Source organism: Scomber scombrus, chromosome 11 (assembly GCF_963691925.1).
Source record: "Scomber scombrus chromosome 11, fScoSco1.1, whole genome shotgun sequence".
NCBI lineage: Eukaryota > Metazoa > Chordata > Actinopteri > Scombriformes > Scombridae > Scomber > Scomber scombrus.
In genome coordinates this window covers 15,077,632-15,093,481 of record NC_084980.1, presented here as the reverse complement: position 1 = coordinate 15,093,481, position 15,850 = coordinate 15,077,632, and the positions used below count along the sequence as shown (strand labels likewise).

At 39.0% G+C, this 15,850-nt stretch overlaps 2 protein-coding genes across 2 annotated transcripts in view; both read left to right on the top strand.

The window, feature by feature from the left end:
- The window catches only part of eif2b3 (eukaryotic translation initiation factor 2B, subunit 3 gamma), a 449,880-nt gene that overhangs the window by 179,128 nt on the left and 254,902 nt on the right, over positions 1-15,850 (top strand). The window lies entirely within an intron of this gene.
- tnr (tenascin R (restrictin, janusin)) overlaps positions 1-15,850 on the top strand; it is a 73,563-nt gene that overhangs the window by 32,616 nt on the left and 25,097 nt on the right. Inside the window, exons 19-22 of the mRNA XM_062429255.1 lie at positions 952-1,071; positions 1,463-1,606; positions 8,471-8,590; positions 10,630-10,773. Of these exons, the coding sequence (XP_062285239.1) occupies positions 952-1,071; positions 1,463-1,606; positions 8,471-8,590; positions 10,630-10,773 (528 nt within the window). The remainder of the gene's footprint in view (positions 1-951; positions 1,072-1,462; positions 1,607-8,470; positions 8,591-10,629; positions 10,774-15,850) is intronic.

Genomic DNA, 15,850 nt, shown 5'->3' with positions numbered 1-15,850 from the left:
TCATATTTTGTTATTGTCTGATTTCGCGTTTCCTACTGTCACTCCTAAATCTGTTTGTTTTCTGATTTCTGAAAGCAGCACTTGAATCTGGGAGGTGGTTTTACTGTTATAAATGAAACCCGCCCACAAACATTGGAACATAAAGCCTTATATGGCAGTTTTAGGGGCGTGGATTATGCTAATGATCACATCTCAGGAACATGCACCTCCTCATGAACTGGTGGAATTCATCTGGCTGAAACGAAGTTCAGGCAGTTAAGAGAGTTTGTTGAATCCCACGCAGGATTTTGTTATTTCCCTCTCATTGCTTTGTACAACAACAAATATAAAAGAAAAATAAGAAAACATTCATGCATGAGGCCCATTATTTCCACCATAACCTTTTCCATGGTAGCTGGATAGTCTCAGGAGGAACATAAAACAAATTGTCAGCAAGGGGAGAAATCTCCTGAGTAAGCCCTGCTCAGTTTCAATGCTAATGCTGCTCATTGCGGTCTTTCAGCTGGATGCATATATCCTGGGATGTCTTTTGATGGTGTTTTTATTTTCTTTCTTTGTTTTTGTTCCTTTCATTTTCTTTTTATAACAAATTTGCATCAAAATACATGTAATTTCACAGTCCAAGGACAGGTCTGTTTATCTAAATGTAACGAAGAGGGGATTATAAAATCGACAAAACAAGGAATACTGAAATACTTTTGTGTTCAATGTTACGGATTCTCTTAGATTCTTATGTCAATTCCTGAATTTACAATACAATAGACAACATAATGCACTTATATTGTATTTCTTGAATCTGAATAAATTCATCTGTCTACCATCAAAGCAAAATTCTCCTTTCAGAGAATATTTTGGAACTGAATGTTCCAAACCCTAACACTCCCGTGTTGTCCATTGTGAACCATTTTGATCCTATGCTAACACTTCCCTTTCCCAAAATCCTAAATCCAGGCATGGATCCACCAAAAGAGTTGGCCGTCTCAGATGTGAGCGAGGACGCAGTGACTATCTCATGGATCAGACCACTGGCTCCATTTGAGTACTATAAGCTGTCCTATCAGTCAGCCAGAGGTAATGTACATTTTACATACTCCACAGTATTATTATATCTATTATATTAGCATACACACTGACACACTGCCTTTCCTTGTTCCAGTCAAATGAACATGGCATTTGTTGTTGCAGGTTTCTCTCATGTAAGAAACATTTTGTAGCAGGGCACCTTGTTACACACTGTGCAATACCTGAATAGCATTTTATCAGTGAATTTTAATTAAAATTTTAATTAGAATTCTGTATTGATTAAATTTACTCAGTGATTAAAAACACACACCAGTTGCACGTGTAGTATGTCTTGTACATGGCAGTTTAATAAAGTCAAGGAAGAAATATACAGTATGATCAGAGTGATGGCAGCTGTTCTGATGCTCTGGTATTGGTCTCTCTCTGGTGTCTCCTGCAGGTCGAGTGGACAGCGTGGTGATTGACAGTGATGTCACCAACTACACCTTGTCCAGTCTGTTTCCTGCTACAGAATATGAAATCAGTCTCAACGCTGTCAGAGGGAGCCAAGAAAGCAAAGTGGTCACCACCTCCGTCTTCACAGGTACATACAGTTGGAGCTAAAAAACACAAAACAACATTATTAGGACCATAAAGAACCAAACAGAAGAGCCAGGCAACCAGACAAACTGCATCTGTGCTTCTACACTAGCCGGATTTTTGTATATATATATATTTATATTTGCCTGGTTAGCAATGATAAGCATTTATCTTTTTTGATTGTTGTTGGTGGTAGTTACACAAATAACATTAGCTCTAAGCTCTTAAGCCTCACTGTTGCTCCTCTAACTTACTACTGATACTTATGTTATAATGCTGCATTACTGAAAACAAACACCTGTGTCACAGGTCTCTGGCTATATCGTCTGGCTACCAAAAGTTAATCCACACCTTCCATCCAGACAGAATACAGGATGTTTTTGTTTTTTTGCCATAACCTGCCATCAAGGAAGCTGTTTGCAGTTGCTATTTTCAAATGGTCAAAAATAAATATAATATATATATATATATAATATATATGTAGCTAGGTAGCTATGAAGGAAAGGTGACGATGCTGTCATTCTTAATCCCACCAACAAAGCTTTGATCAGTCAATTGTTTCTCTAACCAACAGAAATAGCTGTCAAAAAGCACAACACATGACTTTTATGAATCGCTGTGATGTGGGCCTGTAAGTTAAGAGTTCTGAAACCAGACTGCATACACGCAGTGCAGAGACAGGAAAAAATAATTCTTTCTCAGATTTCTTCTCATGCTGACCAGTCAAAGCAATATCTTACAGCAAAACATGCCGTGATTAGAAAAGCGCTTCTGTTGTATTGGATGTATGTTGGATGGGGACGCTGCCTACTTAGTTTGATCATTTATTACGGCCAAGCCCACTGAAAGCACCCACTGTACATATATTGTATGTATTTTCCTGGCCTAATGCCGTGATCGACTCTCGATGGTCTTCTGTAGAGTTTTGCTCTTGTACAATAGGAAATTTCATTGCCTGAGATCTGTCTTCTTCCAGCTTTCAACTACAACTCTTTGATACACATCTCACAGCAAGTGGGTGGCACAGGGACAGCATGCTTGCCATGTAAAATGAATGAAGGATTCTCTTTCTCTGCAAGACTTTCAGACCAATTGTTATACCTATAATAAAACAGCTGCTTGCTGGGAGATATGTGCTAAAAACAGAAACAAACAACACACACACACACACACACACACACACACACACACACACACACACACACACACACACACACACACACACACTTGCACACTCACACACATATAGATGTCAGACACAATCTTAAGGGTACAGCTGACATTGCAGGATGTGCAGTCTTTGCTGTTGCAATAGATGAAACTGTCCACACCATGACCCAGTAATTGATAACCCACACCTCTGTCTCTCTGCCTCCCTCCCATACTTATCTCTTTATCCTATTGCGTCATTTCTATCCTCCTGTATCATTAAGTCGCTTTCTCTCTTTCATTCTTCTCTTTCAGTATCCCTCTATCCTCAATCCATTTCGTCTGTCTACTTCCCCTGTTTAATCTTCTTTTTGTGTTTCTCACCCCTCAATTCATGATTATATTGTAGGTGAGAACTCTCAAGCTTGTTTTCAGATGCATAGTACAGAATCAGAAGTTTAAAAAAAACTTGATGTACTCACACACACACACACACACACACACACACACACACACACACACACACACACACACACACACACACACACACACACACACACACACACACACACACACACACACACATGCACATAGATACATGGGATATATGATATATGGGATACCATTCTTCTCTGTGAAAGAATTCCACTAACCTTAGATTAACACACTCTCCCAGTGCTGTATGCTAATCTTCAATATGTGTGTGTGAGCAAGACAGCTCAAGAGAGCACAGGATAGGAGCGGGAAGGGGAGCAGAAGGTGTGTTTGCATGCCAATGAGACCTGATTCACCAGGAGCCAGCAGGTTCAAGAATCCAGCAAGAAAAAAATAAGCTAAAAGACTCTTTCTCTCGCTTTCACTCTCTTTCTCATCTCTGTCTTGCTCTTCCCCCACAATTCTTTATTATCAGCTTCCTTTCCTAACAATCCCAGTGTGTTTACAATGAGCAGAGCCGTCGGGGCTGTAATAGCCTGAAAAGAGCATAACTCTAAAGTCAAGCTTGTTAGAAGTGGTAAATAACATTTCCTCACAACGCACAATGCCCAACCAGGGACATTTTAACACCACTTTCAACAACAATACGTAAACAGGGGATTTGGAAGAGTAATCCAACATTGGATGCCTGGCCAAGTATGTAATGACTTGAATAACGCTGCAGTTGCTACTTACTTTACTTCCCTAATCAATTATTGTCAGACTTGCTGAAAAAGCACAGAGCCTTATTTCCCTTTACCAACTCAGCCAACCCAGTCTCACATCAAAATGTGTAATAGCTACATTGGACCACAGTACAAAACACATTAGATTCACAAAAACGGCTCTAAAATTGTGAGACGTCTACGTATTGGTTTCTTTTTTTTCTGTCTAATTCAAAACGCAAGGACAATGACTCAACCAACGTGCAACTATGTGTTTCAGTGATAGCAGCGTCCATGGCAACCACCATGGCAACAATAGAAAGCCTAAAAAAATATTTTCACTAATTGTCAAACTAAACATCATATACATTCACTGCATGAAGTTTATGAAAATGAAATGCACAATTCTTGCTAGAAGTTTTATCAAAATGCATGTTAATGCCAAAACCAATTGAAATATTGCATTTTCCCCTGAGAATAAAAGGAATGGCTGCCATTTTTTTGGTTTCACAGACAGTTATGCAATGTGATGTGAGTTGGGTGCCAATAGAAAAGAAAAGGCCAAAAAAATATTTATTGGCATCTTAATTTTAGAACCTTTATTGTTAAACTCATATATTTCGCACTGTAAAACAATGTAGCTATTACATGTTTAATATGAGGCTGGGTTGGAGCAGGACTAGTAACGTAATGCCAAAAAAGACCATTAAAGTCCTCCTAGCCCATCGATTTCCTTTTTCTACCCATCAATTTCCTTTTTCTACAACATTTCGAGAGTAGATTGATGAAGAAGAGTAATTTTAATTGATACCTGGTTAAAATATCCCATAAAATCCTGTTGGACATTGAATCACATGAAGATAAATGTTTAAGGTAACCAACGCTGATATGTAAATTAAGAGGAACATACACTTCTAAAGGACATTTTGGCCAGCAAAGGAATAGAAGAATGAGGAAATGCAAAATAGAGATCAGAGTAAGAAATGAGAATAATTTACTGTAAGCGATTCAACAGATATATATTGCAATCAAAAGGAAAAGAAGATAAAGAAAAACAGTGAGGAACAAAAGGGGAGTGCACAGTGTTCATCTTTGAAGTCCTTGTTCTTCCTGTCAGCAAACAGTATGGCTGGTTAGGCTGGACTTGTCTGTGGTGTGAAGCAGCCTGCAGTTATTGGCCCTGCCACAGGCGTCACCGTCCCAGCGCAATATGTCTACTTGAATGCTGTAAGAGAGCACTTACATAATTAACTATTAGAGGTCTAACAATGGCCATTTAAGCCAAGTGGATAATTACTGTTTTACAGTAACACAAGCTGATATATTATTTTTCAGTAGCACACAAAAAGGTGTAGGAAATTAAGGGTAACTAATAGGGAAAAAAGGTAAGGAGCAAATCTGCAAATAACTACAAATGGATTAATACCTGACAAGTCGTTCCTGAGTTACTTTGAATGAAGGATTATAATTAAAATAATAATAATGATCATTTGGCTTCAGTGTGCACACTCTGAAAAACTTATGTTAATCTCTTAAGAGAAGATTGCTTGATATTATGTAAATGTTATGCTAATGATTACTTCCTGTGAATCTACATAATGGCCATTTACTTAATGAATCATTCAGGTCCAGCAGCTAAATTTCACAAAACCAATAGCTAATAGTTACCTCCCTATTGCATGTAATAACTGGTCATGTCACTTGTCATTTGATAATAATAAATGTATTAACAAAAACTTCTTTTTTATGCATATGATACATTTACAATCTATAATCAGTACTGAAACATTATCCTGCAGCTCACATGCACCTTAAATTAGACCAGCAAGGAGGGGCGCCGCAATGATTTCTGATGTGAAAAATCATAATATTGTGTCATTAGTTTTCACTTTTTGAAGGATATTTCACTATCAAAGCGTATTCATTTCATTCCCTGACAGTTCACAGAAGTGTTTTGTGGCAAGCAAATATCTCTTAATAGATTTATTTCTTTGCATGAGCAAAATGCCTCTTATAATGAGGCTTTCTCTGCAACAGGTTCCCTTTCATCTCCCTTCATCCTCAGTACGCTGAGGGAACAGCAACACAGTGCTATAAGCAGTGCTAAGCTGGACCAAGACTCTAACAGTAGAAAGGCAACTGAATAGTCTCATTTCTCTCTCTTAAGAACATTCACTTACACAAAAACAAAGACAGAATCGGATACATATCTGCTAATGGTCTCTCCATTTATTTAACTCGACTCAGCAACACAGGCAACAGTCTGAGTCTCCTGTTAATAACATTATAGCCTATCTGCACTAAAGATTAACCACACTATCAGTGAGTAATAATTTTTAAAACATTTAAATGGAACACTGTGGGTCCGGTGGCTGAAGCCCACAGCAAGGTTACCACTATCTGATTCACTGACATGATTTAAGCAACAGAACAGCTGTATGAAACCAAGCTAGACCTAGACTATAGGCTAATCACAAAATGTTAAAACATACACTATAAATAAACACTTTGCTGGCTTGCTGTCAAAATTATTAGGCTAGAGATTCCATGCTTTGACATTTGTAGAGCAACATGGCCATTATACAATACATTGGTTAATATAACCATGTTTTGCATCCACAGACATAGAAACTTTGTAATGAAGGTAGCCTATGTGGGGACCCATGCCTGTTCATGCCACTGGGAATGGCTTATGCAACTGCTGAATGGCTGCATTAGTACTGTGAGACAAACACATCCCATGCAAATGTGGGATTAATGTAAAGAACACACTCACAAATGCATAACTTCTTTTCTTTTTTTTGTTCAGTGAAGCAGAGCAGCTTCCACAGTAATGAGAGCGGATGCAGAGATAGACTGGGGAGTAAAACAACCCAGTGTGTCTTACTAACAGTAGTCTGCTGTAGTCTGGTCTACATAATGGCCCCAGGCACGGTACAAAGCAGACTGACCTCATGGTCGCCCAACACAGCTGGGGTGCTGAAATAAGCTGAAATAACATATTCAGCAAAACACAAATAGTCAGTTTAAAACATTTTTCCTGAAGTTTAGCTGCCAACAAACTTGAATTAAGACATGTTGTACCTGAGGAAGGAATTCTCCATCTTTACTTCAACAGATGTTATAACAATGTTGAAGGATCATACCAGTGTTTGTGCAGTCTTTCTTGTAACGGAATGTCAATCAATGTCCATATTCGCTTATATACCAGGATTTAATTTGGTGATACAGCATGTAAATGCATCGCTTGTTGGCAGTTGAGACTTGAAGTTTAATTGTGCAAGGATTCCTATTAGTATGTGACTGCACTACAGCCCCATACTGTGGTAACAGAGGAGTTTAGTTTGTTTTACGTGTCTTGAATACAAACATGATCTTTAAGCACTGGGGCTTGACTTACTGATATAGATCCAAATGCAAACATAATGTAGTTGGTTCAAATGATTCACTGGTGCAATCGGAAGATGGACGGTGATAATTGGATTATCACAGGCCTCAATATAATATTTTTTTGTTTTTTGACCAATCTCCATTGCCAATCTAATTGACTTGGCAAGCCTCCATGAAATTCACTTGAACCTTTTTCCAATTAAAGTAATGATTTAAATGAGGTTTGTTCATCTGTCTGAGTGAAAAGAAAGACTCAAACTCACTACAGTGCGTTAATGAGCACAATTCTTTTTTTTATTCTGATGAGGGCAGGGCAATATTAATTACCTCATCCGGGCAGAGCTTTGGAGCACATGCAGTATTCTGTGTTCTGCTTCCACACTCTCTTCGCTGCCAAAATATCACGCCTGAGGAGAAATTGGGGTTGAAACACTGAGGTTAGAGGTATAATTAAATTCAAACTCAATTTTGGCATGTCCAGCACTCTGAAAATGAAATTAGAAAGAGGGTGGGGAAACAGTAGGCTCAGGAGAATATCTGAGACTTTCTACAGCATATTTGACTACATAATTTCTCTTTGATGTGGTAGAATTGAGGAAACAGTGATCAAAATGGCAAAGAGAGTCATTGTCAATTAGTTTTAATGCAAAGGTGTGCTTTTTCTGGATTTCTATAATTATCACTCAGATGTGGGTTGAACAATTGTTTTCCATTCAAAATTGTGTAGGTGTAATTGATAATTAATGACTGTGATATTGTACCATGATTCACTTTGTGCAAAATATCTTTATATAGGAATGCAAATATGACACAGCTTTATAGTTTCTCTACACAATAATGGTAGAGATACCTGGAACATTGGATTAAAAAGATACTGTAAATTGTGCTGTCTTCAAAAAAATGTTTTTTATATATTTTAGAATCCAACCATAGCCAGCAGCTAACATATATAAGTTATGTATTATGTTTTGCATTGATCCTTACAATTTGTATTATATTTAACAACAATGTAACAAAACACATTTTTTACTCAACTCTGTTTCTCATATTAGCTGCATGTCACTGAAATCAGAGACATTGTGGGAATGAATCTCCTAAATACAGCCTAATGTATTAGTTGTTTTTGTCACTATATATTTGTACTATGTTTGTATTTTTACTATGGCCTCTATGCTCTGTTGTTATCCCAGCAATGGACATGCCATCTGAGTTAACAGCCCTCAACATCACTCCTCAAGGAGCCCTGCTGAGGTGGAATCCCCCTATGTCCAGTGTCGACAACTATGTGCTGACCCTCACACACAACCAGGGTAAGTTATTAGGACCGTCATCTGAAGGCTTTCATTCATTTGCTTTTTTTAGGCAACAGATGGATTAAGCATTTCTTACAAAGAGGAATTAAACTAACTTTGTCATTTGGATAAAATCATCAATCATTTTTTTCTTTTGGTACCTAAATTTCTGGAATATCAAGACACCCAGCACAGCCAAGTAATGAAGAATTCAGCTGATTATTTGTCTCATGTCACCACTATAATATCCTTAATAATGCCCACTATAAACATATTTTTTACACATCGAGCTTTATATCGATGCTGTTTTGTGTTTGATGTTTCATGAAAGATGCTGTATAAATAAATATTTACTTAGCAACTTGTTATTGAGAACAGCTCTCTATGCATTCCGCACGATTGAGTTATTGACAGACACTCACAATGCTGACTGCAATAAGACCAGACTGCAGAGTTTGAGTATAATGAGCAGATTTGTTTTACATTGTTCAAATGCATTGTGGAGAGATGGGACAGGTATCATCAAGGTTAAGAAGTGAGATCAATGTGTTGTGTCCTCCGAGGCAACATAGATCCATTTATCTTGCTTTCAGAACAGTTCATTACACTTGGTTGGTCAGTTCTTACACAGCATGCCCATGTCTTGACCGTCTGACAGCCATACCTTGATAGGTAAAAGATAAGCAATTGTTTGGCCCCCCTGATCCAGTTTATAATTTGGTCCCTGAACCAAGCGGATACCTGCCAAGTAACAATAAGCAAACCAGCCACAGATACAGCTTAAAGTAGCCTGACATGTACAACTAGAGTCATGTTAAGTATACAAAGTTTCAGAGGAGTGTTATTTTTCAAGCAAACACCATTAGCCTTTGTGGAGATACTGTGTTTCTTTAACTCACCAGTCAAGCACTTTATCTCAGCCATTATTTTCTCTCTGACTTTTATGAACTGACTGGAAAACATTTTACGAGAAGCATATTTCTCATTTGCATTATGACCCCACTGACTGCGCCGTGCCTGGAGTTATCCAAAGAAATCTGTGTTACTCAGGTCTCAGAGTCAATGTGTAAATTACACCCTGACCGACTGGATTGAAGCCAGATCGTCTCAGATACAGAGACAGTATCTATATGCTGGACACATATTTGGAAACTGGCCTCAGCCAGGGTCTAGAGAGCTGCAATCTAAGTTGTGGACAAATTCCCTTGAGTGTCAATGTATTAAACCAAGGTCAATAAACCTCATATTTCATCGAGCATTGTCCTGCATTCCAAAATAGGTGTTATATAGGCAATCACTATACCCATATAAAATCCAAACCATCACAGTATCAGCCAACCAAACTTCATATACAAAATAGATTCATAGTTCATTGAGGTAAAAAAATGTTTTGGAATCATCCTAATGGGAACATTGGTAGTTGATACAGCCTTCACCATTATCACCATAAATTAAAACAAGATCCTGCCAGTGAGCCATTGGCACTTCAGCAGTGATATTTAATATCCATTCTAGTCAGTTTAATATCTTATATTCACGTTACACAATTATTTTCACAGTTAGACAATTCTGAGGCAGTGTTTCATTACTGAAAATGCAGATTGGTAATAGAATGGTAATTGATCTGCATTCACTCTGTTTAAATTGTTTAGGCAAATGTATTAGTCATGGAAATACCTTAAATATATTTTTGGAATATTCATTTAAATAAGATCAGTGTTTTCTCAGTCTTGCATTTTGGTTATATTAAAGAGCCTTCCATCATATTTTAGTGCAAAAACACATTCATACTGTGCCTCGTTTTTACAGTGTACTTCCCAAAAGCATATTTCACTGAAACCATAATTAGTATAAAAATCCTTTGAATTGGAAGAGGACCCCAAAGGTGATCAAACAGTGCACAGATGGAAATTGCTCCCACATTTAAGTGCATTTTTCAAAGAGTTTTAATGTAATTTATTCAGGCAAAATAAAAGCAGAGGATGTGTGGGATGTTGTTAATGTAGTAAAAATGTTTTAAAAAACAACATTGTGTGTGTTTCATTCCTGTTTTCCAGTGACAGCCGATACTTTCCTTGTGGAAGGCAACAAGCAGGAGCACCAGCTGTCCAACCTTAAGCCAAGCACCACCTACTCTGTAGGCCTCTACGCCACAAAGGGACCCCTTACCAGTGGCACTGTCATCACTAACCTACAAACACGTACGTATTGATTTTATTCAGCTGGTCTCAGTGTGGTGGGCAGTGCAGTGAGTCAGTGGTTGGCACTGTCACCTCATGACAGGAGGCATCTCTAAACTGCATTGGAGCCTGTTTGTGTGGAATTTAAATGTTTTCATCGTGTTTGTGTGGGTTTCCTCCAGGTGCTCCACTTTCATTCACTCTGGCAAAACATGTATGTTAGATATTAAGAATTCTCCTGCTTGTGCCTGACCAGGGGCACTGTCTTGTTGAAATGAAGACAAGGACTTTCTCCCAGGGGATTAATATAGTACACTACAGACAATAGCAGTGTGTTATACAAAGTCAATGTCAAAACATACTTTAAATATATTTATTATAAGCAGTATTTATTTACTATATCATTTGTCACCATGGTTTAACCTATAAACTTAATTTGATGGTTGAATGGAGGGATTTAGAGATGGATGTACTGTTGTATGGTTTGGCAAATGAATTAATCTTTTTCAGTCCATATCAATATGATGATGATGATGCATTATATTTAAAGGCGCCTTTCAAAGCACTCAAGGACACCTTACAAGGCACATAAAACACGACAACAGTACATCAAACAATAAAAATCAGGTAAATTTTAGTGCAAAGATAAAGAAATAAATATGAATGTGACTATAAAGTGCATCAGTGTAACAAATAAGCATGAACGTGATTGCATAGTTAGTGTGAGACAGAGTATGCCACTCTGAATAGGTGCGTTTTCAGGCGAGATTTAAAGGTGGAAACAGAGTCCGAAGTGCAAATGTCTGGTGGGAGAGTGTTCCAAAGGCGGGGGGCAGATCGGCTGAAAGCTCTTGACCCCATGGTAGTTATATATATATCACAATATAAATTAAGTCACTCTTTATGTAGAGCTGAAAGATTACTTAAGCTTTAAATTAGCTTGCAGTAGATTCAGAACCAGAAAAATAGTGTTAATTGTAGTTAAATTGTATTAGGGTGAGTGGTATTTCACTGGAGCCTCATAGCTTGTTATGTGGGATTGGTTCTCATTACTGGTGTTTGAGACTATGTGCTTTCATTCTATTAGACAGTGATGGTTCAGGTGACATGTTTGCGGTGTTTCCTGTCTTTGTTGGTAAAGGTTTCTGGCTTAGTTAACAGTATACATCACCAATTTGTTTAGTGTTGGACTGCAGCCAGTTTGGAACTGTCTCATCTGCTTTGTGGCCAAACAGTTACAGTATTAGTACTGCTACACAGACAACATCCACTACAGTTCTTTATGTGGTTGATGTCAGTGTTGAACTGTTGGTGTCTGTGATGTCGACACAAAAACATTTTCCCCAAAGGAGTTTGTCACTCCTGTCTTTCTATCTAACTTTCCAGACTAAAACAAAACACAGTTTTGGGGAATGGGCTTGCTGCTCCTAAAACACTGCTGCATACAAGAAGCTGTGTTTCTGTGATGTGAGTGGTTATTAGTATGTTGTCAAACAATGGAAAGGACATATCATTATCAACAGTATGTTGAGGTTTCTAATTTTCTGAAAATCAAGGATATTTCCTGTTACCCTCAGTAACCTAGATAAATGGATGTTTGCAACACAATGGATTAAAGAAATTGTGTCAAAGGGAGACATTATTAGGGCCCGAGCGGCGACTGCAAGTCGCCTGGCGAAAGCCCTATTGAAATTGTAATGTTTATTATTAGGGCCCGAGCGGCGACTGCAAGTCGCCTGGCGAAAGCCCTATTGAAATTGTAATGTTTATTATTATTAGGGCCTGAGCGGCGACTGCAAGTCGCCTGGCGAAAGCCCTATTGAAATTGTAATGTTTATTATTATTAGGGCCAGAGCGGCGACTGCAAGTCGCCTGGCGAAAGCCCTATTGAAATTGTAATGTTTATTATTAGGGCCCGAGCGGCGACTGCAAGTCGCCTGGCGAAAGCCCTATTGAAATTGTAATGTTTATTATTATTAGGGCCTGAGCGGCGACTGCAAGTCGCCTGGCGAAAGCCCTATTGAAATTCATTCATACCCCAACGTGCAAGTGACCCCAAAGTGCAAGTGACTCCAAAGTAATCAAGTAATGAAGTAATCATGTGATATGGAAGACCCCCGGGGAAAAATGCTATATTGAAATTGTAATGTTTATTATTATTAGGGCCCGAGCGGCGACTGCAAGTCGCCTGGCGAAAGCCCTATTGAAGTTGTAATGTTTATTATTAGGGCCCGAGCGGCGACTGCAAGTCGCCTGGCGAAAGCCCTATTGAAATTCGTTCATGCCCCAACGTGCAAGTGACCCCAAAGTGCAAGTGACCCCAAAGTAATCAAGTAATCAAGTAATCATGTGGTATGGAAGACCCCCGGGGAAAAATGCTATATTGAAATTTTAATGTTTATTATTAGGGCCCGAGCGGCGACTGCAAGTCGCCTGGCGAAAGCCCTATTGAAATTGTAATGTTTATTATTATTATTATTATTATTATTATTATTATTATTATTCTTCCGACATTTCGTGCCCCAATTTCGCCCCTTTCCCAAATGCGAAAATGCTTATACTTTTGCACGGACGTCCGGCCTCATCCGAAATTTGATATTTTTGGGTGGTCGCACATGGTCGACGCAGAATGGCGGAATAGCGCCCCCTACAAAGTCCAAAAATGCCCATAGGGAATTTTGATAACTTTGTCCTATGCTCACAAAATTCGGTACACATATGTATTATACCCACATATGCAAAAAAGCCTCTTGATCTCATGACCTCAACCCAACAGGAAGTCGGCCATTTTGGTTTTGATTTTTCCCGCCTACAATTAACTCCTCCCACAGCGTTCCCCCGATCAAGTTCAAATTAGGTACGCAACATCTCCAGACCTAGCTGAGCTTAAGTTGTGCTCTGAACATCCGTAGGTCAAAGTGCGTGTCTGCCAGGGCTCAACTAACTTTGGCGTGCTCGCCATGTACATACGAGTGGCTCTCACGCCCACATACTTCATCCAATCAGCTTCAAACTTGCTGGACATGATGATGGCTCCGCCCTGAACCTCCCGATATATTAACTTCCCACGTAACTCATAGCGCCCCCCGGTGGTAACAGGAAGTGAACTTAAATTCATGAAAAATACATATGTGACCCCATCAACTTCATTCCACTTCTAAAACATGCAGAACCAGTTGGCGAAGCTACATTATGAACACTGTGAGGCTACGAGTAATGGCGTCCCTGTGGGGGCGTGGCTACCATCAATTCCTCGCCATGAAAATACGTTTGGCTTTTTGATGGCTTTATTGAACACGTATCATCATGAAAATTGATACACAGGTCCAGGGTGGAGACCTCTTCCATCTGATAGGGGTGTCGCTCATGTCGCCCCCTAGTGGAAACAGGAAGGGCCATTTTTTGCATCAACATTGTCCGATTTCCACGAAACTTCACATGTGTGATGAGGGACTGACCCTGAACACACCTGCATGCATCCCATTACTGCCCCCTGGTGGATGAACCATCAACCTCTCATAACTCCTTCATGCTTTGTCCAATTCACTCCAAACTTCACATGACTGAGGAGTGGCCGCCCTGAACACACCAGACCATATGTGTAACTACCTGTGACTGCCCCCTACTGGATGAACGAAACATTGCATTTTTGGCCTCCTTCCAGGTTTTTTCTCACTTTCTGCTTCACGCCACAGCCCCGCCATGCCTCAGGCCCCGCGGTGGCATGGGTGAGCGAGGGCCCGCCATCGCCGCTTGCGGCTTTAATTATTATTATTACTGGTCATTTGACAGTACAATTCAGGTCGATTTTTAGCTTTTTCTATACAACGTGCATTTAGAAATGTCAGTATCTTGGTAGTCAGTTTGACATGGTCAGAATCAGGCTACCATGAAGATTAAACTTGTGAACTCTCAGTTCAGCTTTTGCCAGTTTCACCTTCAGGTGACCTACAGCTCTAATTATATTCACATTTATTGGCAGCTCCCTTGAGAAGACTGTTAGGGGTGAAGTGCTCCAGTTTAGCTGAGTTGCAGCTCTGAAAAGTTTGTTTTTTCTACAGTTCCAGAGGAAAAAAAACTTTTCAGTCAGCAGAGGAGTTCATATCCCCCAAGGAGTACCAGAGCTACCTGCCCTGCAGTGCAGCAGAAATATATTGCTCGAAACAGAAACAAACTTTGACGTACATATAAGAGCGGGGCTACAGAGACTGAGGAAAATTAGATGTACCTACAACTATGTCAACATTGTACATGCAAATAGTTTGTCATAAACAAATGTTCATGGCAGTTTGAAATTTGGAAACAGATGCTCTGCCTCAGCTTCTGTTTTATGTAGGCAACACCACGGAATGAGCAAAGAGGACAATGATTTTGTTTTGTTATGAATACCATGATTTATTAAATCAAGCAAATGGTTGGGTGCTTGCCTTTGTTGCTCTGAGTTGAATAGAATAAATTCATTCTTGCCATTCCATTTTGAGGGAAATATGAGTAGAAAAAGCACAAATAGATCATATTCCTGCATTCAAGAGGAAGGAGATGTGTAGTTATGTCTTCTTTCTGTAGTATAATACCAAAAGGATTAAAAATGTATCCTTCAAACACATGTAAAGTGTCGTAGCTCAACCTGTGATGCATTTTGGAATAACCAAAATCTTGGCCTTCCCTTGATTTCAGTTTTTTACCATATAGTTTCATATTGTCCCAGAACAGGGCCTTCGAAAGGACAGCTTTCATGGTTATAATTAAAAGATATTGATTATAATGATATTGCTCTTTTAAGGTTCACCTGATTACACTAAAGAACTCAAATTCAATAAAGGAGCAATGAGGGATAATCCCAGAGTTTAATCAAGCGCAACCTTTGGGCGGATATCAAATCTATTCACATAGTTTTAGAAAAATCTCTGGCAGCTGGGCATCACAACTTAACTACTACAATTACAGTACACACATATACTATATACAGCACAATCCTTTCTCACACAGCTCTGTATAATGTGTATATGTGAGTACATGTGCACAAATAAACACACACAAGCCAATGGTCTTCATTTTGTAGAACTAATGATGATGATGATGATGATGATGATGATGA